The sequence below is a fragment of the Silurus aristotelis genome (genome assembly GCF_946808225.1).
Source record: "Silurus aristotelis genome assembly, chromosome: 10".
Classification (NCBI taxonomy): domain Eukaryota; kingdom Metazoa; phylum Chordata; class Actinopteri; order Siluriformes; family Siluridae; genus Silurus; species Silurus aristotelis.
This window is the reverse complement of record NC_139583.1, coordinates 2,756,214-2,779,809: the sequence shown is the minus strand read 5'-3', so window position 1 is coordinate 2,779,809 and position 23,596 is coordinate 2,756,214. Positions and strand designations below refer to the sequence as shown.

At 40.9% G+C, this 23,596-nt stretch overlaps 2 protein-coding genes across 9 annotated transcripts in view; one reads left to right on the top strand and one right to left on the bottom strand.

Annotated features, from left to right (window-relative positions):
* veph1 (ventricular zone expressed PH domain-containing 1) overlaps positions 1-21,837 on the bottom strand; it is an 88,515-nt gene extending 66,678 nt beyond the window's left edge. For 6 of the 8 annotated variants that reach the window (XM_083552320.1, XM_083552323.1, XM_083552326.1 and 3 more), the window contains exons 1-4: positions 21,706-21,837; positions 16,395-16,658; positions 14,043-14,258; positions 12,202-12,376 (exon numbers count right to left, since the gene is read on the bottom strand). In XM_083552320.1, the coding sequence (XP_083408446.1) occupies positions 12,202-12,376; positions 14,043-14,258; positions 16,395-16,532 (529 nt within the window). In that variant the 5' untranslated portion in view covers positions 16,533-16,658; positions 21,706-21,837. Of the gene's footprint in view, positions 1-12,201; positions 12,377-14,042; positions 14,259-16,394; positions 16,659-17,388; positions 17,508-18,930; positions 19,014-21,705 lie in introns of those variants that run through there. The other 2 variants (XM_083552321.1, XM_083552322.1) reach the window with 2 other exon arrangements.
* ptx3a (pentraxin 3, long a) lies at positions 512-5,753 on the top strand. Its single transcript, XM_083552458.1, has 3 exons — positions 512-757; positions 2,558-3,091; positions 4,549-5,753. The coding sequence occupies exons 1-3, from the start codon at positions 622-624 to the stop codon at positions 5,184-5,186; spliced, it is 1,308 nt and encodes a 435-aa protein (XP_083408584.1). The 5' UTR covers positions 512-621; the 3' UTR covers positions 5,187-5,753.
* Positions 21,838-23,596: the final 1,759 nt, after the last annotated feature.

Here is a 23,596-nt window from a genome sequence, read left to right as displayed (position 1 = left end):
AGAATGGGAAAAATGTGAAGAATTGGGAGAAAGGAAATCAGGATGAATTAGTAAGAAAGATGGAATGTGCACGTGAAAAAGTAAAAAGCAGAGTGGAATGGGAAAACCCACGTTGAAGTAATTCTCATGTTTGATTTCCAAAGGGAAAAACCAATAGATTTATTGTCACACTATTATTTTTTCTTCCCCTTTGCTCCCCCACGCCGTTTTTTTCGTTCTTTCCCGTAACTGCAGGAAAGGCAAATCTGTAATTACCACATACACTACCTCCAATGGAGTAGGCTGACTCCTCACTCTGTGTGTGTGTGTGTGTGTGTTTATATAAAGTGAGGACAGCTCTCTCCAGCTCACTTTCCTTCCAGCTTCAGCTCACACACACACACACACACACACACACACACACACACACACACACACACACACACACAGAGACCGGAGTGCTGCCAAAAGATTGCTCAGCATTTCATGAGAGAGAGCGCTGAGAGTCAGAGCATACCTCAAACTTAAACCTCACTCGGTTTACTTCACACTGTAGCTCTCTCTCTCACACACACACACACACACACACACACACACACACACACACACTTGCACGTGTTCAGACAGTTCCAGCCGTACAACATGTCTGCGTTGAGGATCATCCATGTGGTCTGTGTGGTGATTTTGGCGAGCGTGGTCAGGTCGCAGTACGCTGATGAATATATTAAACACCACCCTGCGTATTACAACGAGATCGGCGATGAAGATCAGAGCGAGGGTGAGTGCCTCAAAACACGCTGTAACATTCGCTTAACATCCGTCCTGTATCGTGCAATGGGGTGCATTGGGGTGCAACAGATGTCCCTAAAATCCTGTTTTAATGCATCGTCCTGGAACGAGACGCCGTTCAAAATCAGCTGAGACAGAATTTAAAGACAGAATGGTGTGACATTGGAAAGATTTCATGCAGAAATGTAAAGATGAACGAGCAAAAAAGGGGTTCAGAGAAGTTTCAGACAATTGTACAACGTGTGTGTGTCTCATCAGTAACACAATGTAACTTTGAATTCAATTTTGGATTTAGATTTTATACAAATTGTGTCTAACTGGGCCAGAAATATCTCAACTCTACTGTATCTATAATTCAATGAAAAACAAGTACAAGATTATTATATTTGTTTCTGGTCATTTATTGTATTTTTTTTTTTTTTTTTTTTACACATTTCAGGCTTTAAATTGGCTGATTTTGACGAAATTGTTGGTGTTTCTTTTTTTTTTTTATAAATGCCTATGCATTAAGCACGCTAGAGTCAATCTGAGAATCTTACAAGATGTATATGAAGAAGTATGAAGAAGTATTTTTTCTGCAGCGTAATTAAAGATACGAGTGCTAAACCCAGCCTCCGTACGTTTTTGTGCGGACTGGTTCCTTAACAAACAATTACATTTTGGTAACTAATTAGTTTAATTGGAAAGTGTAATTTATTCATGTTTAGTGATTTTTATCTTCAAACGATGGATTCATTTGTTATTGATTTAACATTGAATTGCACAGAACAGTCATGATGAGCAGTACATTAGTTACCACAAGAAACGTTCAGAGACGTGTGTGTGTGTGTGTGTGTGTGTGTGTGTGTGTATATAAAGGACTACATGAAAGTAAATGTGCAATTTATAACCTGCATCAAGGATTGAAGGTGAACAAAAGTTTTCATAAAAAAAGAAAGGATCATTTGGTGATGAATCAGCTAGAAATCTGTGAAAGGACAAACGTGTGTGTGTGTGTGTGTGTGTGTGTGTGTGTGTGTGTGTGTTTCATGTTTCATGTCAAAAAGGGGTTGTAAACTCAGAGGTCTTTCTGTAATGACGTAATCACTCAGGGGCCCTCGGCACACACCAGAAACAGAACGTTTCTCTGTAGTTCTCTGTTTTAAGAAACACACACACACACACACACACACACACACACACACACACGGAGAGCAATGATGATGGGCTTAATAACAGCATGGGTGGTAAGAAAGTACGTGAGAAACTTCACATCACTTCTGCACGCTTTTCGAAACATACCAAGCATACCAAGGATGAGGAAAGGTCATGATCACTAGGCACTTTTGGGTGAATGCAAAGTAAAGGCGTAAAGACATGAGTTACTGTCAAGAAGTTCCATATTAATAACTAGTAATAACACGAGTTATTCCTTTAGCCACAGGGACACACATAATCTCATAAATCATGACCCTTTTGTACTCCTTGATTTGCTTGATTCTCATTGGTTAATTCTCTAACACCTGGTAGACAATAAAATGCGATTAAAGCGATTAGTGTGCTGGTTTGTTTGGTTCAAGGAGTCGTTATAAACGTCTGCATAATTGTTATTTGAGACATGCATCAACTGCACCTAAGGTGTGTTTTGTTATCAGAACATGAACAAGCATTTAGAGTAGTTTTCGAATAGTCAAATCCGCCCCCTTGCTACACCTCTGCCCCTTCTGGTTTTAATATCAAACGCACCCTCAAAGTAAATATTTGCGATCTGACCAATAATAACTTGTAGCTGTGTTTTTTCCCCCCGCAGCTGACGCTGCCACCGAGGCTCCGGCCACTCCATGCACATCCCCAGAGTTCACAAAGTGGGACAAGCTGTTCACCATGCTGGAGAACTCGCAGATGAAGGAAAACATGCTGCTGCAGTACTCGGACGAAATTGTGAAGGTGGGCCTGCAGTCTCTGCGTGCCGAGGTGATGGAGATCGTCGCGCAAGGCAGCAGTTCTTGCTCGGCCGCTGTGGAGAACTCGGCACGTCGGGCCGGAGCACACACTGAGGAGAAACTTCTGCAGGCCCTGGAGCGGCTGCATAGTGCCGAGACCCAACTTCATGTCGAGAACAACGACGCACTGCACCAGATCCTGAATGCAATCGAGATGCAGGTGACGAACCTTGATAAGGTGCAGAACAACTGCATACACGACCGGGTCAAAAGTTTCCAGACTAGAGATCTGGAAAAGGAAGACAGAGGACAGATGAAGGCCGTCTCTGCAGAGCTGCAAAGCCTACAAGAGAAAATGGCTTTCTTGGAAAGAGCCTCTGCTAGACACACCCTGCCTGCAGGTATGTAACTATTTATGATCTATTTACATATAGATATTTGTGATCCAATCATCTTTTACTGTGCAAAGTCTGTGTTTAGAGGATGTTCAGAATGAGCAAAAGTGGAAATTGGGACTGTTAGGATGTCAGTGTGGGACCATAAACCAAAGCACACAACGCAGAGTTAAAACAGCAGAAAGATCCTGTAGGAAAGAGGTGCCAGCAGAAGGGTGTCAGGATCTGGCAGGGGAGGTGGTAGCTCAGTGGATAAGATGTTGGACTTCTGATTGAGAGGTCTTGAGTTTAAATCCCAGCACCACCAAGCTGTCACTGGCCACAAAAGTTCCTTATCCCTAAAGTGATCATCCTTTTAACTGTAAGTCGTTCTGGATAAGGGCATCTGCCAAACACAATAAAAGTAAAATGTCAGCAAGTTCTAAAATGACCAGAGATAAAAAACGATGGCAGACCAGTGGAAATGAAACAGCATTTCGGAGAACCGGAAAACACAAAGATAGACTGCTGAGGTGATGATTGTGCCCTCGAACCCGTTAATGTGCCGATTCACCGCATTTACGATTCTCCGGCTGACATCACAAACCAAACCTGAGTCGACCGTGTAAACACATCGTTCCTATGTTTAATCTCTGCAAAACAAGATTCTCAGCTCTTTAACTCTGTATCCACGCTCGCAAATCTGAAATCAGACAAAACCGATCGGATCCATGTGTGCTGAGGAAAGCTGAACCAAACACATAACCTTTATAACCAAACAACGATGGGAGGAAACCAAACGACAGTTTCAGCACTCACTTCTTCTCAACTTTGAAGTAACATAAACATGATGTCTGGTAGAACAGGATGAGGATGAGTTGAAGAAGAAGGAACTTACTGCACTAAGGTACTCTGAACACCCCCTACCCCCTCCACACACATTCAAACGAGCGACCATCTGGAAGAGAAATTTTACAGCGTCCATTTCGGCCTAAACAAAATGATGTAATAAACTCAGAACACTAACAAAAGCAGAAGGATGCCTCCAGGTTTTTGGATCGCCCAACAGCGGGAACTCAGAGTGGGCCAAATGTGACATTTCAACAGATGTTCAGAGATGGAGGAGGATCTTTTCCCTTCTGGCTGGAATACAGTCGATATGCTAAAAGGTTAATACGATTGCTGCAGTACAGTATCAGAAAGGGAGGATTTATCTCGAATTACATCAGTGTTTAACCTTCGAGAAGAGTAGATCGATTCCCTATATGCGCTGAATTGCTCATTGACTAGCTTTGGCGGTGAAAGCGTTTCCAAAATCCTCCCAAACACTGGATTGACTTTCATGCTTTGGCACTGCTTACCTCAGGGATTAATGGCATCCCAAAGGGTGCAATATTTAGCATGAAATGCTGTAAATCCAAGTCAAAAAAGAAAATTCTGTCCAAAACTAACACAATTCTTCCTCTTTCTTTCTCCCCATCCAGGCTGCGACATGGCCCTCTTCTTCCCTATGCGCTCTACAAAGACGCATGCTGAAATAACTCCTCATCGCTCCATGAAAACCCATGCCTTTACCGTATGCCTGTGGATTAAACCAACCCAGATGCTGAACAAGACCGTGCTGTACTCATACGGAACAGCAACCAACCCTCTGGAGTTGCAGCTGCTTCTCAGCGGGCGTAACGCACTCTTCACGGTAAGAGGTGAAGCGCATCTAGTGGAGGCAGACGGTGCTGCGACAGAGGGATCTTGGTCGCACTTGTGTGGGACCTGGAGCTCAGAACAAGGCCTGGCTTCACTCTGGGTAGATGGCCACCGAGCAGCAAGTTCTCCTGGAGTAGCTGAGGGGCATGAGATCTCTGCCGACGGCATCACCATCCTGGGCCAACAGTACACCGGTGAAGGTCTGGCCAAGAGATGGGGCTTCCAGGAGACGTTCAATGCTGATGAGGCGTTCACAGGGAAGCTGACTGGAGTAAACGCGTGGGACCGCGTCCTAGATGAAGATGAGATTGCTGAACAGGCAAGAGAGGACGGATGGAGCTGTGGTTCCCGTGGCAACTTGGTGGCATGGGGTGTGTCTCAGCTCGTAGAGAAAGGAGGAGTCAAACTCATCTACTAGCTGCAGAGAACCCTGCACAGAAACTTTTCAACTTCAAACACACAAGTAGTCCACTGTACTACAACTACTACACTATCACATCTTGCTTAGCTCAATGAATCTTACTCGCCACTGGGGGGCAACTGTCTTTCACAACGACACTATGAGAACCATGGAAACCAAAGATCAAGGGATAGTCTGTAAAGGCATTTCATCACCTGCACCTGAAGACAGCCTGTGTATTCTTCTTGTATTTATCAGAATGTTTACATTCAGCTAATAAACTTTCTTCACCCATAATCTTCTGAAACTACTTTTTTTAAATGAAGTAACTTGTTATTCCTGTGATAGTCTTTTGTTTAAGACAAAGATTTTCATGAAATTTTGGTAAAGGAACTGTGTAAAATGTTTACAGAATCTCGAGACTTTATTGTCGCTCTGTTAATGTGAGAAAATGTACTATATTGTATTTTTTTGTTAAGAGGATAAAATGAACTTATATTGTATATAGATCTTTTGTTTTTATTTTTTGTTTATTCCTGATGGAGTGAAATGGTGGAGTTTAATAAAGAAAACAGTTACATGGTACATGTGGACTCTGAGGTGTATTTTTTTTCAAAAGTATCACATTTTCTTTAACACAACTACACATTATATAAGATTCAGTGGACACAGTTCTTACATTAAACACTTCGGGGGAACGCACAAACGGGAAAATCTACATCTACAACAAATCTATTTATTTACTAAATAACAACAGAACCTACTTTCTACATATCTATTTATAATAACATTTAATGAAAATGTGTACATTATAAACAGCCATTTCCTCATTAGCCATCAATTCATCCAAATCTATCTATCTATCTATCTATCTATCTATCTATCTATCTATCTATCTATCTATCTATCTATCTATCTATCTATCTATCTATCTATCTATCTATCTATCTATCTATCTATCTATCTATAGGACATTTCATTCTGATGGGAATGAGATGTTCATTGACACAATTTCTTACTTTTGAGAGATGAAATAAGGATTTTTGAGAAATGTTCAGGCTTTTATGCAGGAAATCCACTGTATTGTGCTGTTTGGACACGTTGTTTCGAGAAATGCATTTTATTGGTTTGCAAATATTAAGGATGATTCGAGAAAACACTCCAAAGCAGCTGAGAAAAAAAACTGTACATAAATATTAATTGATACATGTAAAGTAAACATCTTTCTTCACGTGTTTTAATCATTTCATGTAAAGAGTCGACCATAATCGTGACTCTATATGATTATGTACTGGAAAGAGTGCATCAATAGAAGATTTTTAGGGTAAATAACATGATTAATAACCCATAAGTGTCCTGGTTACAGGGTTAAATACTGTATGTTTCTATTGCTTGCAATGCTTTAGATTGAACTACATGCAGCTGAGCGATACGACAAAAAAGATCACATTATGATATTTTATATAACTACGCCCACAACTGTGTGTGACCATTATTTGTTGTCTCCAAAGAAACCATCATTACCGTTCATTTTGTAATGATTAAAAACACGAAGAAAATCATTCCAACAACATCTCAGAAAAATTTACCACCTAATAATTTATCACGCTACCAATAATTTAACTATGGAATCACCCATCCCTTGTAGTTCATTCATCATTCTGAAAGACTTCAGCCAAAACCGGTCATCAGCAGATGCTACAGAAAGGGGACGTGATCCTCTTCAGTCTGAAACCCCAAGAGAACTCTGACAAACTCAACACATTTCCAAATGGATGTACCTCATAATGAGTACGCCCTGAGGAGCCCATGCGCACCCGGGAGTCCTGCAGTGCTAACAATCTCCAGACCAGCACTGGCTCTCTCACATTTCCGGCAGTATAAGTTTACATGAAAGCCCTGCACTGACACTGATGAAGGCACACTCGGGGGTGTGATCGTAAAGAAAAACAACACTCAGCCTCGGGCAGAAAAAGCTGCAAAGCAGAACGCTGTTACTGTGACAACTGGAATAAATCTCAGACTGGTATTTAGGAATCGGAGAAGGTTCTATGAAGAAACACTCACGCTCATGGCATCATTCATACCTCTTATGTGCTTCACATAACCTAACCTCAAGTTCGTTACCTCAGGCCATTTCGGCATTGGGAATTGTTTAGCGGTCTGGATATTGTTAATGAGAAATAATACGCACTCAACACTTCATACAAAAATCCTAAAAACCCTTCATACAAAAATCCTACATACATGCTTTTTTTTCTGTGCATCAATAAATAAAGCTTCAACTGATTCCACAATACGGTGAGTTTTGAATGAAAATGGTCCCTGTTGCAAAAAAAAAAAAAAAAAAAAAGGTTGGGGGCCGCTGTATTAGATCTACACTATATGGACAAACGTATTGGGACACCTGTCCTTTCCTGCCATATGTGGTTCTTCTCCAATCTGCTGGAGGCACACAAATGTACAGGATGTCTTTAGATGCAGTTTAATAAAAATTCCTGTTCACTTCAACTGTTCCAGCATGGCGATTCCTCTGTGCACAAAGCGAGCTCCATGAAGATCTGCTTGATGGTTTGGAGAGAAAGATCTTGATTGGCCTGCTATAGAGTGCTGATCTCATCCTAACTGAACACCTTTGGGATGAATGCTGACTGCACCCCAGGTCTAATCACCTACATCAGTACCTGACTTTACTAACACTCTTGTGTCTGATGAACACAAATGTGGACAAGCACACTTTAAAATCTAGCGGAACATCTTCCCAGAGAAGTGGAGGTAATTATAAGAGCAAATTGAGACTAAATGTGGAATGCAATGCCCAAAAAGCCAAACTTATGATCAGGTGTCCACAAACCTTTGGTAATAAAGTGTATGTTGCCCAGCATTGTCTTATTAGATTGCTGAAATCTCACTGGTCTAAATGGTGTGGAATCTTCAAAAGTGTGGAATCTTCAAAAGAGAAGATCTTAAAAACTCTTCTTTCTCTTGCTTGTAGCTAATACTTGCAGCAATATAAAAAGCTACACTTGTCACTTTGCTGAGAAACTGCAGGACATCCAGCAGATGCCGGAAGACTTTACAGCGTTAACTCTGCTGCACTAGAAAACTTCTTCTATAAAAGTTAAATAAACATCTCATTACAGAAACCTGCACCTTATCAACAATCCATTTTTATTCCCAAAACAGTAAATAAACTCTGCTTGACTTGCGCTTGCCCATGTTGCTCGAATTTCAACATAGCCAGGATTAACTTTTCAAGATCCTCATACACATAAAACACATACTGTGGGCACAGAGCGGGTAACCGAAATAAAACCCTGACACTGGGTCACGTTGCTAATAGTCAGCCAAAGATACCTCGGCCTTCATTTACCAGAGTTGTTGACCGGATATCGCCATGACGATTTCACAATTTGTCATTATGTAAGAACGATGTTATGTTCTTGGCCGACTCGGTCATTCGCGAAGGCCAAGTTGGAGTATTTATTTTTAATTTTTTTGCGATGTAACACTTCGGGTGTACCAATGCAAGCCATCCAGAGAGTGGCATTCTGTAGAACTGATGATGCTGTGATTATAAACGCATGGCTGCGGGCCGTCTGAATCCCCGTTAGGGCGCAGCAGCTAATTGCTGGCTTTTCGTTTTTGCCATTTTTTTTAAACAAACAAATGCCTGGGGCCTCTTGTGCCTGTTTTCATGTCGGGGGTAGAAACAGGAAATCTGTGGGAAACAGGGAGAGCTTTTGTCTGATGGAAATCTACAGCAGCCTCATTAGCCCGGTTTGGCAGACATTTGGGTTTGTCCTGGGTATTACAACACAATACATGGACATGTTGGTCAGAGTCCGCTGCAACTAAACTGTCGAGCAACAAATCCGGAGTAAACGAATGTCATTAATGAGCTCTACTGTAAAGAGGGTTTATTCGGTTTCCTCCTGCCAGCACATGGGGACAGGGGGCACTTTTAATATGATACTCTTAGAAGAGGAGAGTCGTAAAGGCTCGGAAGATCTCTTGGCGAAACAGCATGGGGCCAAAGGGATAAACCAGAAGCCAATAAATCACTTTCTTTTCCTCAAATAAGGGACATTATTTGCTACTTACGTTTTAAGTGAAAGGTAAATGGAGTATTTACTCAGGTAAGAACCTTGAGAGGAACCAGATTCAAAAAGAAACCCATCCTCATCATGTCCATTCATAATAGTTTAGGTGTACTGTTCAGTGAACTGTTCGCTTAGATGCAACTGTTCATGCCAATTGAAGTTCTTATAGAGTTAGATAATATGCTCAATACCCTATAAATTCTGGCTTTAAAACCTTAAAAGCATGCAATTAAAGATTTTTTTTTAGATTTTACTTCATTCTGGAGATTGGTTCAATTCTGACTGGATTCTGACTGAAGAAGTATAAGATTTAATTTGGACCGTAATTATTATAATCAGTCTCCTACAATGGCTTATAATTTCAATTAGCAATAACAGCTATGCATTTATGCGCTCATTAGTGAACAGTTCACTGAACAGTCCACCTCTACAATTACAAAACTAGAATGAATAGACATTCGCCTCCCAGTTCCTCCCAGATGAGAATGGGTTCCTATTTAAATCTGGTTCTTCTCAAGGTTTCTTCTTCATGTTATTTGCTATTTTCACCACTGGTTCACTCATTAGTGATTATTCAGTTCACAAACACAAAGTGTGGATCGTGTGGATGGTAATTATTGAGTCGTATTCACTCGACACTAAAACTCTTCTCATTTACCGGCTTTTAGAAGCTCCATATACAGTATCATTCTAATGAGTCATATATAAGTCAAAAGAGTCAGTTCTTATTGGTTATTCTCTGAATTCTGTAGAATTTCCCTGGAATGTCACATGTGTTCGAGCAATTTGCATACCGAAACGTGATTGGCTCTTCTTCTTTATGACCTCACAAAAGTTGCAGGTCACTATGGGGAATATAGTTTTGAAAATCATCTTCTCGGTTTTCTTGCAAGGATACGCCGCAGTTTCTAATGAGGTTTGTGGAGACTTTGAGACTTTCTGATTTTCACATTTAAAATTTTACATTCCTAACCTATTTAAAGCTGCTTCGGGACAATCTACATTGTAAAAAGTGCTAAATATATAAAATTACATTGAACTGGTCAAAAAGTATTGATTTACACCAGAGCTAAAGTTCTACTTCTACTGGTTCTAACTTCCGCATGACCGCATAACAACCCCGTTACTTCATTCTCTTCATGGTCTGAGAAAAAGGTTAAAGGTCACTGCTTCCTGTGACCTTTATAGGAAATTGTGTTTTTTTAGGGCAGAGAACACACACACACACACACACACACACACACACACACACACACACACACACACACACAAGTCAAGTCAAGTCAAGTCAAGTTTATTTGTATAGCGCTTTTCACAACAGACATTGTCTCAAAGTAGCTTTACAGAAAACAACAGTGAAAGTGAATGGTGTGCGTTTGTCCCTGATGAGCAGCCGTGGCGACAGTGGCAAGGAAAAACTCCCTTAGATGATATGAGGAAGAAACCTTGAGAGGAAAACACACACACACACACACACACACACACACACACACACACACAAACTCTGCTATAAAGAAGACAAAGAAGTTCTTCAGATGAGTGAGATCTTTATCTCAGCAGAAGAACGATCTGTCCAGGCGTTCCTGTGTTTGAACAGCTGAGAGCTGAGGCACCAGATCACACAAACTCTTCACTCGATGCATTATGCACTAGCACATACATCAGGTCCATTTGAACAATAGGTTCGGAGAAAATGTTTTGTTTTAATCAGTCTCTGTGGTAAAACTGTACTGCAGCTGTGTACAAATGAGAAATTCTACAAACTTTAATCTGCATCCAAACGGCTGCCAGGAGTGGAAAAAAGTTTCTCCTACAGGATTGTGTCTGCCCAGAGAACACGGGAATTGTTTGACAAAAGACCTGTAGGTGATGAAAGCTGCCCTTTTTTTGCTCCTCAAATGTTCTTTCAGTACGTCACGCTTGGAGGAGTTTAAACGATAATGTTATGCTGATTACACCGAGACCTCACACTCGGCTAGCAACAGCTGGGAAGAACCGTCTTCAAAACAGTTTTCATGCAGTAGCACAAACGTCTTTAAGGTCTCTGATTGGCCAGAAGAACACTAATTGGTCAGAACACCATCTGCAGCAAAAGTTCTTTCTTATGTGTGGCCGCGTCGGTCTATTACAGAAAATTACATGGGCCAGAGGGACCACCAGTCTAATTGTGGAGATTTTATTATGATTTTGAATGTATTTATTTTGCCTCCTAATACTAGATTAGTAGAATATTTTCTGCTGCACCATACAGACAAGAGATATATCACCTATTAAAACTTCATTAACATATTATTATTATTACAACTTTTTTAATATTCATTGCTATTGAAATCAAAACATTGATGTTGGTGGGCGAATCTAACAAATTATTATGCTACGTTAATACCTAGAGGTGAAACGAATTTTTTTTAATTCTAAATTGCACGCAGTCTCACGTATAAAAAAAAATTAAGAAAACAGCACGTGCCGTCAGTGATTTGCCTCTAGTGGGCGCTCTTGACAGCGAACCGAAAGCCGGAAAAACTATCTGTATGGATTTTGCCGATAATCAGTGCCTTGACCTCTATTAATAACTAACAGGAAAAATATTTTTAAACTTCATTGTCAAATACAGATACGAGTAAAACATATATTTAAAAGTACGTCCCTGACATTGTTCATTAGGCCGTTCCAAATGTGGGGGCCGTAGTTTGGGAACCCCAGTAGTAAATTATATTTTCCATAGTAACACATCATTTTGATGATAGTAATGATTTTTAGGAAACATGAACACATCTGAAATCCATATTCTGTGTATCACAACAAAACCACAGCAAAAAAAAAAGATGAATCATCATTTGTGTCTGCTTTTATTTTCTCACAAAGCAGGGAATGTAGGCGCTCAGTAGGTGGCCTGATGTGACCCTTATGACCTCTGACCTAAACCTTACCTCCCAGCACACTGCTGATGATGGCCTGGGTGTGCTGGACCAGGAGCTCGGGTTTGGCGATGGCGGCCAGGCTCAGGTAGCTGGACATGTTGCGGCTTAGCTCGCGATTCCCCTGCTGCAGAAAGCGCATGGCCACAGGGACGGCCAGGGCCATCATCGGCGCTCGGTTATAGTTCTGTATAGACACACACACACACACACACACACACACACACACACACACACACACACACACACACACACACAAAATGTTGTGATTTAATATGAAGTGTTCTGGCGCCCCCTAGAGGACACAGAGGACATGGCAACTATTTATTTTACTTATTTTTTTTTTATAAAATATTCAAAATAAGTAAGAAAAAAGTCCTCTTTTAGGATTTTTTTCTTAAATCCTGTATATAAAGTTAATAATTGCTTAATTTTTCTTTTTTTTATTATTAATTGAGACACAATGCTTAACTAAAGATACATATTGCATAAGTACAAAATATGTCCAAAAGTCCAGCCATATGTGATTTGTCCCCGCACAAAGTTGGACACAGTTTATTCGAATGTCTTTGAATGCAGTTGCATGAAATTTTCCCGTCACATGAACTAGGAGACCCAAACCTGCTTCAGCACGACAATACACAAAAGCCCTGTGCACAAAGCCGGCTCCATGAAGATCTGCTTCACGTTCCAAGATATGGAGTCTTAGTCTATCACTGAAATACTGTACTTGAGGCAGAGACAAACTCTTAATGGGACAACAGTATAACACATTATACACACATTTACACACACACACACACACACACACACACACACACACACACACACACACACACCTATAGAGCAATTCAGTGCAGCATTTTCATGTTTTTGTTATTTTTTTTAAACTATTATAATCTGTCAGTCCTGAAAGTGTCTTTTACTTAAATATTTCTTCCAATAACTTTTAGTTTAGTTGAAATATTCAGTTGTGGATGAAGATTTGAGTCGTTTGAAAGCTAGAACTGATTTTCTGTCTCAGACTTTTACCTTAAAAAAGCTTTTTTTTTTTTTTTTTTTTTTAAATAGTTACCAAGCAACAATAAGAATAAGCGTGAGCATGGTTTATTTGCCATCAGTAGAGCTCTGTATATACATACACACACACACACACACACACACACACACACACACACACACACACACACACACACACACACACATTTTGGAAATTATTATTTCAGTCACTCGTCTCAACAAAGTACCAAAGAAGCTCAGCCGCATATTCTACGGCAAGCTGTAAAAATAAGTTCTCATTATTGGTTCTCACTGTGGAATTTCACTACAATATCACATGTGTTAATGCAATTTGCATACTGAAACGTGATTGGCTCTTCTGTTTTATGACCTCACAACATTAGGTTGTTACTATCATGTATTCGTTTTGTATAAAGTTTTCCATAACGACTTTTCTTAAGAGGATACGGAATCTCAACTGTAGTCAGTTTATAATGATGTCAATAGTGACCTTTGAGACTTCACGAGTCTTTACGAGATCGTGTGAGTCTTTATGAGGCTGTGTGAGCCAGCCTGAGCATCACCGAATACAAATCTGCACTGGTCAGCTCTTATATGAGGAGGAAAGCGAGTGTATGGGGGTCATTATTGCGTTCCTAAAGCATTATTATTCGGATTTGACAATAAAAAAAACACAATATTTAGTTTCTCTTGACTCAAGAGAGCAAGCCTCATAAATCCACAAATTACAATATAAACCAAAACTTGTTCCTAGGCGTTTTCCGTATTGTAAACACTATGGCTAAACTGTAAGTATTGGCACCTCTGCTTGTGTGCAGTATATAAGTGCTGACCTGTAGAATGCAGCTGGTGATGTCGGAGGCGATCTTGGAGTGCGGCGTGTCCTCGTCTTTGCCCTGTGGCTGCAGGTTGTGCTCCAGACACGACTCCCAAAGAGCCACGAGCGCCGGGCCGTGCCGCTCCATCGAGCTGGTCTCCCGGATAGCCGTGGTGATGCGAGTGATGCAGATTTCCACCACTGCCTGGTCGTTGTCATTATTCACATAATCCTGCAACCAGACCGTAAACACGGAAAGAAAATACAAAGGTCAACCTGTGGTGAGCCATCAGGGCCAGAAAGACCTTCTCTTCTGACCTAAACTCCATCAGCATCACTGACTTACATTTTTACATATTTTTCTCTTTATTTTAAAGCTTTTCTCTCGGTTGCGCTGCTCCTCGAAGTGTAAATCAAGGTTGGAGATTCTATTCAATCAGATTTCAGCTCAAGCCTTCAGAATCAGTACTGCAGGCATCTTTAACATAAAAATCCAAGATGCTTGAAGCTGTTGCTGTAACCAATCAGATTCCGAGTTGAGACACATCTAGCAGGGCGTCCAATATCATCTGCATTTTCACGTCCTGTGAATGGACGGGCAGAGAGCGCGCTAGTCAGAGCTCGCAAACCGAATCTGTAGCATGAGCTCACATATATTAATAAATATATTCATGTGGATTTAATAGCTGTTTTCTCTGGACGGACTTTTAAAAAAAAAAGCTGGACATTGTAAGGAAACTTTTGGCCAAAACAATTTAATACATTAAAGCTTTTTCATGAAAAATTATTACTTCTGGGTTTTTTTCCCCATGGAATTTGTACAAAAACGAACAATTTGCTTTTATTTTAGATCCCCAGGAAAATGAATAACAAATGTACAGAAAAACCCGGGGTGATGTGATGAGGTGAATATCGACGCTTCTGCTGGAGATGATGTATGTGGAGGTGTGTGTGTGTGTGTGTGTGTGTGTGTGTGTGATGAGGTGAATATCGACGCTTCTGCTGGAGATGATGTATGTGGAGGTGTGTGTGTGTGTGTGTGTGTGTGTGTGTGTGTGTGTGTGTGATGAGGTGAATATTGACGCTTCTGCTGGAGATGATGTATGTGGAGGTGTGTGTGTGTGTGTGTGTGTGTGTGTGTGTGTGTGATGAGGTGAATATCGACACTTCTGCTGGAGATGATGTATGTGGAGGTGTGTGTGTGTGTGTGTGTGTGTGTGTGTGTGTGTGTGTGTGATGAGGTAAATATCGACGCTTCTGCTGGAGATGATGTATGTGGAGGTGTGTTTGTGTGTGTGTGTGTGTGTGTGTGTGTGTGTGTGTGTGTGTGTGTGTGTGTGTGTGTGTGTGTGTGATGAGGTGAATATCGACGCTTCTGCTGGAGATGATGTATGTGGAGGTGTGTGTGTGTGTGTGTGTGTGTGTGTGTGTGTGTGTGTGTGTGTGTGTGTGATGAGGTGAATATCGACACTTCTGCTGGAGATGATGTATGTGGAGGTGTGTGTGTGTGTGTGTGTGTGTGTGTGTGTGTGTGTGTGTGTGTGTGTGTGATGAGGTAAATATCGACGCTTCTGCTGGAGATGATGTATGTGGAGGTGTGTGTGTGTGTGTGTGTGTGTGTGTGTGTGTGATGAGGTACATATCGACGCTTCTGCTGGAGATGATGTATGTGGAGGTGTGTGTGTGTGTGTGTGTGTGTGTGTGTGTGTGTGTGATGAGGTAAATATCGACGCTTCTGCTGGAGATGATGTATGTGGAGGTGTGTGTGTGTGTGTGTGTGTGTGTGTGTGTGTGTGTGTGTGTGTGTGTGTGTGTGTGTGTGTGTGTGTGTGTGATGAGGTAAATATCGACGCTTCTGCTGGAGATGATGTATGTGGAGGTGCAGTTGTGGCTCCAGTGAAAGGAGACGTGTTGAATTGTGTTCATTGGGTTTCTTGCCTTAGTGATGACGTTCATTCTGACTGTATGAGATCCTGTGTGTGATGCAGTGCTCTGTTTTAATGCATTTCTCTCTAACATTGATGCTTTCTAGACTTGTGGCATCATGATGGCATTAACAGGTGGATTGATTCCGGTAGGACACCTGCTACTAGTTACACTTCAGGTAAATACCAAAATGCATATCATTGCTGTCTACCTGTTCCATGCAACGACAATAAAGCTGTCTTTTGCATACTTGTATCTCATCCATCTCATCTTTCATCTTCTTGCTCCACATCTCCACAAACGATTGTGCATATGAGTGTATTATGTACCCTTTTATGTTTGGTTGTACCATATTCTATATTTCCAGATAAAACATGTACATTAGGATGTGCTGTTGATGGTATGAGTTTACCACTGAACTTTCCAGCTCGTGTTCACTCACAGGATGGCAGGAGATGGCCTTGATCTCCTCCAGAGCCTGGGACAGATAGTCCTCAATGTCAGCATCATCCAGAGAAAAAAGGTCTCCTGCTCGGGACAGGTCCCTCTGACCCAGAACTAGCTGGAAGAGCTGGTGCATGCTGGGATATGCTCAGGCCTGACCGGACCGCCACCTGCACCCTGCAGTGTTACTGTGGGCACCTGACAAGCTCCTGAAGAATGATGAGGAGGAGTGTGTAGACACATCAGCCATGGAAGTCAGAGTCTGAGAAAAAGAGAGAGAGAGAGAGAGAGAGAGAGAGAGAGAGAGAGAGAGAGAGAGAGAGAGAGAGAGAGATTTGTATTGCATGTGCAATATATACATATACAGTGGTGTGAAAAAGTGTTTGCCCACCTTTTTTGCATGTTTGTCACACTTTAATGTTTCAGATCATCAAAATAATTGAAATATTAGTAAAAGAGAACACAAGTGAACACAGCATGCAGTTTTTAAATGAAGGTTTTTATTAATGAGTGCAAACTAAATCCAAAACTACATGGCCCTGTGTGAAAAAGTGTTTTCACATCATAGTATTAAGATAATGAGACTAAATCGTCTACTTGGAATAAGTGTTTTAATGCGTATTTTAAGACATTTTGTTCCAAAGCCTACATAGTGTTTTTCTTATTTCAAGAAATCTTACCAAGTGTAACATTATCGTCCTGCCCTGGCAGATCCTTTGACTTGTTCCTGGTCTGTATCTTCTTAAACCATGCATTTATTTTGTATATTTTGTATTGCCAAATTAGTATTACATTTTTTAATTAATTAGCTGTGATGATGTCACTCTCAATGCTCTCAATCATGGAGTCTATAAGTAACCTGATCCCACAGCAGGAGAAGCCGAATGACCGAGCGAACCCTCGCACCGTGAACGAGGCATGCCGGAGAGCGCAGCTGCACTTTACTCGTCTCTTGTGCACACATTCCAGAGACACCCGAGAGACGAACTCACAGTGGCACAGAGCAGTGTGATCAGAGTGCAAGAGCAGTGCAGGAAGCCTCGTCCTGATGGATTCATAGCGACAGAGGTCTGAGCACAGTCAGCGTGGTGGGTTTGGATCAGTTTTTCCACTGTGAAAAGCACACACACACACACACACACACACACACACACACGAACTGCAAAGTGTTTTAAGGGTTTCAGCAATCCACCCAGCTACAATTAATCTCCAGGTTACGCCTCAGCTATTTCAAGAATGCAACACACACACACACACACACACACACACACACACACACACACACACACACACACACACACACACACACACACACTGTTAAGTGCATGGATTCTCAAGCTGCCTCTAGTCAATACTTAACCACGCAGACCTACACACGGCCAGTGAATGAACAAAGTAAAAGGGGTAAAGACAAGAAAGAAAGAAAGAAAGAAAGAAAGAGAGAGAGAGAGAGAGAGAGAGAGAGAGCGAGAGAGAGAGAGAGAGGAAACACTGAGGCTTTTGTATATCTGTGCCCTCTTATACCTCTGTAACTAGCACCTGTTTAATACACTGCTCATAGAGGCAGGTAGGTATGCGCCCCCCCCCCCCCCCACACACACACACACACAACAAAAACACACACACACACACACACACACACACACACACACACACACACACACACACACACACACAACACAAACACAGAAATCTAAGCCTATTGGTCAGCAGCAAGATTTCCTCCAGTGTTTCAATCAAAAAAGCGTCTTTGTTTTCTTTTAAACGAGAGCATTACTCATTATATTACCTACACACACACACACACACACACACACACACACACACACACACACACACACACACACACACACACACACACATATATGCAAAACAGAGTAGATTCCCACAAAGAGGTGTTTAAAAAAACAGAAATCCTTTTACTTGTGTACTTGTGGGAACTGGTAGCCAGAAAAGTATAGTCCATATGAACTGGTTCTCTGATATTAGACGACATTAATATATGTATCATATAATATTGGTCAAATATTATAATTTGAATATTTCATCTTTTCATTTCATCTTCTCCCGCTTATCCGTAATTCAGGTCGCGGGGGCAGCAGTCTAAGCAGATTCCCCAGACACTTCTCCGTGTCCAGGGATCGGGCTGTCAAGGCCCCCGCCTGCAGGTGGTGAGCCCACGGGAAGGCGGCCCCACGTCGCTCCGACGTCACGGTCCTTGGTTTTATTGTAATTTGAATAATCCGCAGAAATAAAAATGAAGAAAAAAAAAAAAAAAAAAGATCTACTACAGTAGTCTATCCCACTGCTGAATTCCCCATACTGATTGGTCAATGGTTGTTCATTCAGTTTTTTATAACAGAAAAATCTGAACTTCTACAAGTCCACAGATTAATTTTTATAATCCATGACGTCCTGAGGTTTCTTCAGTTCCTTGCTCGAATCTTTAGTTCCTAAACTTATTTACCTGTCAACAGGTTTAATGCCATGATTGACAAAGTAGACTGATCAGGCAGAACATTATGACCACCTGCCTAATATTGTGTTGGTCCTCTTTTAACAGTTCTTCAGCAGTTTGAGCTCCAGGATCAGACCACACGGATCAGCCTTCGCTCCTCACCTGCATCAATGAGCCTCCTATTGTTGTGGTATAAGAGGAGTAAAAAACTTCAGGACATGCGGTTATAGAGATATAATCAGAGTGGAAGCAGGAACTTCATTACACTATAAGGTCATTGATAGTTTTCCTAAAACAGCAGGACATGAGATGTTCATTCCGTGCGTAAGATACAATGTGACTATGGTGGTTGTTGTATGTAAGCTGAAGGTGTGTAAGACACCAGTTAATAGCCTGTAGGGTTGTTTTAGGGTTTGAAGATTGAATATTGAATATTTCTACTGGAATTTTGCACAACGCAACATCAACATTCTGAGATACAAACCAATGTATATGTGACTTTTATTTAAAAAAATCTAAAATTATTGATAAAAATGATTAAGAGAATTAAAGAAAAAGAGATGAGACTCCCAGTGGCTCTCAAACTATTCCTTTGTGTTACTTATTATCTATTTATTTCTCTCCAAGGACTTCACATGACTGCCTGAACTGACCCAGATACAAGATAGTGGCCCTATCAGACATGTTCTTCAATTCTGTGTGTGTGTGTGTGTGTGTGTGTGTGTGTGTGTGTGTGTGTGTGTTCAAAAATACATTGGCTGAAAATAAAATGAGATTAAATAAATAAATGAATGTATAATGGTAAAGTGTGCACTTCTGAGTAAAAGGACTAAACAGATAAAGAGACTTCATCAGCCACTGACCAATCACAGATCCCCATTGTTCACAACAGCCAATCACTGATCCCCATTGTTCACAACAGCCAATCACTGATCCCCATTGTTCACAACAGCCAATCACAGATCCCCATTGTTCACAACAGCCAATCACTGATCCCAATTGTTCACAACAGCCAATCACGAATCCACAATTTTCACAACAGCCAATCACTGATCCCCATTGTTCACAACAGCCAATCACGGATCCCTATTGTTCACAACAGCCAATCACGGATCCATATTGTTCACAACAGCCAATCAGGGATCCCTATTGTTCACAACAGCCAATCACTGATCCCCATTGTTCACAACAGCCAATCACTAATCCCCATTGTTCACAACACGCAATCACTGATCTCAATTGTTCACAACACCCAATCACGGATCCCCATTTTTCACAACAGCCAATCACGGATCCCCATTGTTCACAACAGCCAATCACGGATCCCCATTGTTCACAACAGCCAATCACAGATCCCCATTGTTCACAACAGCCAATCACTGATCCCAATTGTTCACAACAGCCAATCACGGATCCACAATTTTCACAACAGCCAATCACTGATCCCCATTGTTCACAACAGCCAATCACGGATCCCCATTGTTCACAACAGCCAATCACGGATCCCTATTGTTCACAACAGCCAATCACGGATCCCTATTGTTCACAACAGCCAATCAGGGATCCCTATTGTTCACAACAGCCAATCAGGGATCCCTATTGTTCACAACAGCCAATCAGGGATCCCTATTGTTCACAACAGCCAATCACTGATCTGCATTGTTCACAACAGCCAATCACGGATCCCTATTGTTCACAACAGCCAATCACTGATCCCCATTGTTCACAACAGCCAATTACTGATCCCAATTGTTCACAACAGCCAATCACGGATCCCCATTTTTCACAACAGCCAATCATGGATCCCCATTTTTCCCAAAAATCTAACAATGATCACTAAACTGTCCTATTCTACAGTAAAGTGTGTGTGAAAAGTCAGGAACAGTTGAGAGATGTTCCAGCACTGATACATACAGACTCATTAAACCGGACCCAACCTGTGCCATGTGCACAATTTACACCCAAATCCGACCTGCACCCCGAATCACTTTCTCACAACAAATAGTTTTTTAAAAAACAAAGTGACTTTTTAAAACAGAGTTTGCAGAAGGTTTTGCTCAAATCTTTTTACACAAACGTGTCCTTAATGTTCATCAGTGGTTTCAGTGCCACTGCTACTTCAATCTTTTTCTGCTTTATCTCATGTGCACTAGCTAACCAGCTTCCTTCATTCCACACACACTCTCAAGGTCTGTCTTTTGTCTGCCGTGTTGTGACACAACAAGTCGCATTATTTTAAAAATATCTATATATATTTAATTAAAAACCCGAACCTGCCCCGAAGTTATTTGTGAATAATTTACCCAAACCAGACCCAAAAACTGGGATCTTTAAACACCCCTGTATTCGATCTCATTTCAATTCGATTTTTTCATTTAAAAATTATTATTATGCTAAATTGTTTACATTTTTATCAGGTCACATGTAAAACTTTTCTATGCGAACAATCCTAAGGATCTCTGAATATGCAAATAGATCTATGACATCATCAAACACTTTTCTAAACACCCATCAACCAGCACTACTTTCCCCTAAACCGAGCAGATGATGTTCCACAGTGTGTTTGTAGAAAGTAGTGATGGGACTGCAGGAACTGTACAGGAGCTTGATTTAGATTGAGGTGAACTCTCAGTGTTGAGATGTTCAGGCTTCATCTCAAACCAGGAGATGTTGAATATCTAGTGCTGGTTTATGGTGGTGATTTAGGACTGAGCCGAGAGTTTCTTCAGCTCACCCTCAAAAGCATGAACATTGTAACAAACAAAAGCACATAAAAGCAAACAAGCAGGTGAAGGACAAAGGCTTTACACTGTCCACATGTTTATAATGAAAAAGCTGTAAAATCACTTACCTCCTCTTTTTCCGTGGCTGACAAAAGAGTAATCTTTTTTCTTTATTTTTTATATCCCCCAAACGCCGCACAGCTCAGGATTTTAACTTCTACAGTCCCAGCGCAGGTTCAGTTTTGTGGGCAATGCGATGTGAAGTGAGTTCACTGCGCCCCCGTGTGGGCGCTTTCTGTAGTACAGCTTTCAACAGGTGTAAATAACGAACCTCCATTCACACGCATCTACTACCAATTAAACTCCACTTATTACATTTTCAATCCGATACTATGTACTTTTAATACCGGTATTGGCGATACCAATACCGATATCAGTATTTTTAAAAGCTATTATCATTAATTTAAATAGTCAATATATTGGATTTTTTTGTTCCATTCATGAAAATAAATTTTTTTTTTAACATGTCAAGCAAAATATAATCTGTCATGTAAACAATATTCAAATGGTCCCATGATGTTCCAGCTTTCTTTTCCATTTATAGCTTTTTGTAAAGAAACAGGCGTGAATGTTGTTTTTTCCCACTTGTGTCTGTTTGTTTTTTATTGATCAAATCACCAACTTCTGAATGATCTGTGGAGTCCAAATTTGACCTTATTTTCTAACAGAAGAACTTGTAAGAAGTGTAAGAAAAGATGTGAAGTGTAAGCAGGAGAACAGAAGAGAAGATGTGATCAGACTCCCTCACCACCACAGTCCCACTTAAAGGTGGAAGCTTAATGGTTTGTTTTATAGCAGGGAAGATTCCAGAATGTGAAAGGAATCCTGATCCAATATGGCTCCCATTCCACTCTTCAATACCGTGCGGTTTCGTCTCATTGGAACCGAATTCACAGATGAGCTCTGGAACGACCTGCCCAGTTACCGCTCCTAAATCGTATTGAACTGCTCTGGGAAGAACTGGATCACAAGTAAGAAATCTCCAACTAGTGAAGAACATCTTTGGCAAGTTTTGCAAGAGCCACAGCAAAGTATGTCAGTTGAATGTTTGGAGAAATGAATGGCGAGCATGTAAAGCTGTTCTTCATGCTAAGGGAGGATTTTTCACTGAAAATATAGTGGAACATCTGGACATTTATAGATTTGTTGGGTCAATGGAAATTTTCCTACTGGTCAATTACCGAGTTTGTTGTATAGAAACTAAAGGAACATGCACGTGTCTCTAAAAAACATGAACGACTGTGGTTTAGATTTTTGGCAAGAAATAAGTGTTCAGTATGACCTCTAGTGGCCAGATGTAGAATAGCATTTAGAACACGAAGGGCAATTTAATAGCCGTATTTGTCACATATACATTATAGCACAGTAAAATTTAGATCTATTTATTTTTTTTCACACATCCCAGCTTGTTCAGAACCTTTATCAAATATATATTTATCTTCTCTGCTCCTGAGGCACCATATCATAACAACCTTACACTTTGAGCCCTATTTCACACCAAGCCCTGACTACTATACACCAGCTGTGCTCTAGGATGGGAAATAATGGTCATTATGTGCTTTAAGAACATTGCTCAAGGGCTTAACAGTTGCTGGTTGGTGGAGAGAAGTAAACCGTACAGCTGCACTGTGAATGCTTTTGCAGATGATCATGTGATTATACTTTAATCTTTTCGGGTGCTGCAGGATTTCTCACTTCTGTCTACCATAAAGGTCTTGATCTCTTTCGTGAAGCACAGTTGAGCAGCTCCACATTGTCCTCCAAGTCAAACTAATTTCACACATGCCTGCACATACAAATGTCCTGTTTGGTGAAACGATACTGTTAGAGAAGCTGCAAATAATTTATATTCTCATCATTCAGGAATACTAAATATAAATCTTCCTCTCTTTGGTTGTCACTGAACTCTGCATATCATAATGCAGAACCCAGTTAACATTCAACATGTTCAGCCACTAG

Excerpts from the sequence above, each read along its gene's own strand:
- ptx3a (XM_083552458.1), top strand. The coding sequence starts at position 622 with ATGTCTGCGTTGAGGATCATCCATGTGGTCTGTGTGGTGATTTTGGCG. Across the intron at positions 758-2,557 it reads CGATGAAGATCAGAGCGAGG|CTGACGCTGCCACCGAGGCT; the intron begins GTGAGTGCCTCA and ends TTCCCCCCGCAG. Across the intron at positions 3,092-4,548 it reads TAGACACACCCTGCCTGCAG|GCTGCGACATGGCCCTCTTC; the intron begins GTATGTAACTAT and ends CTCCCCATCCAG.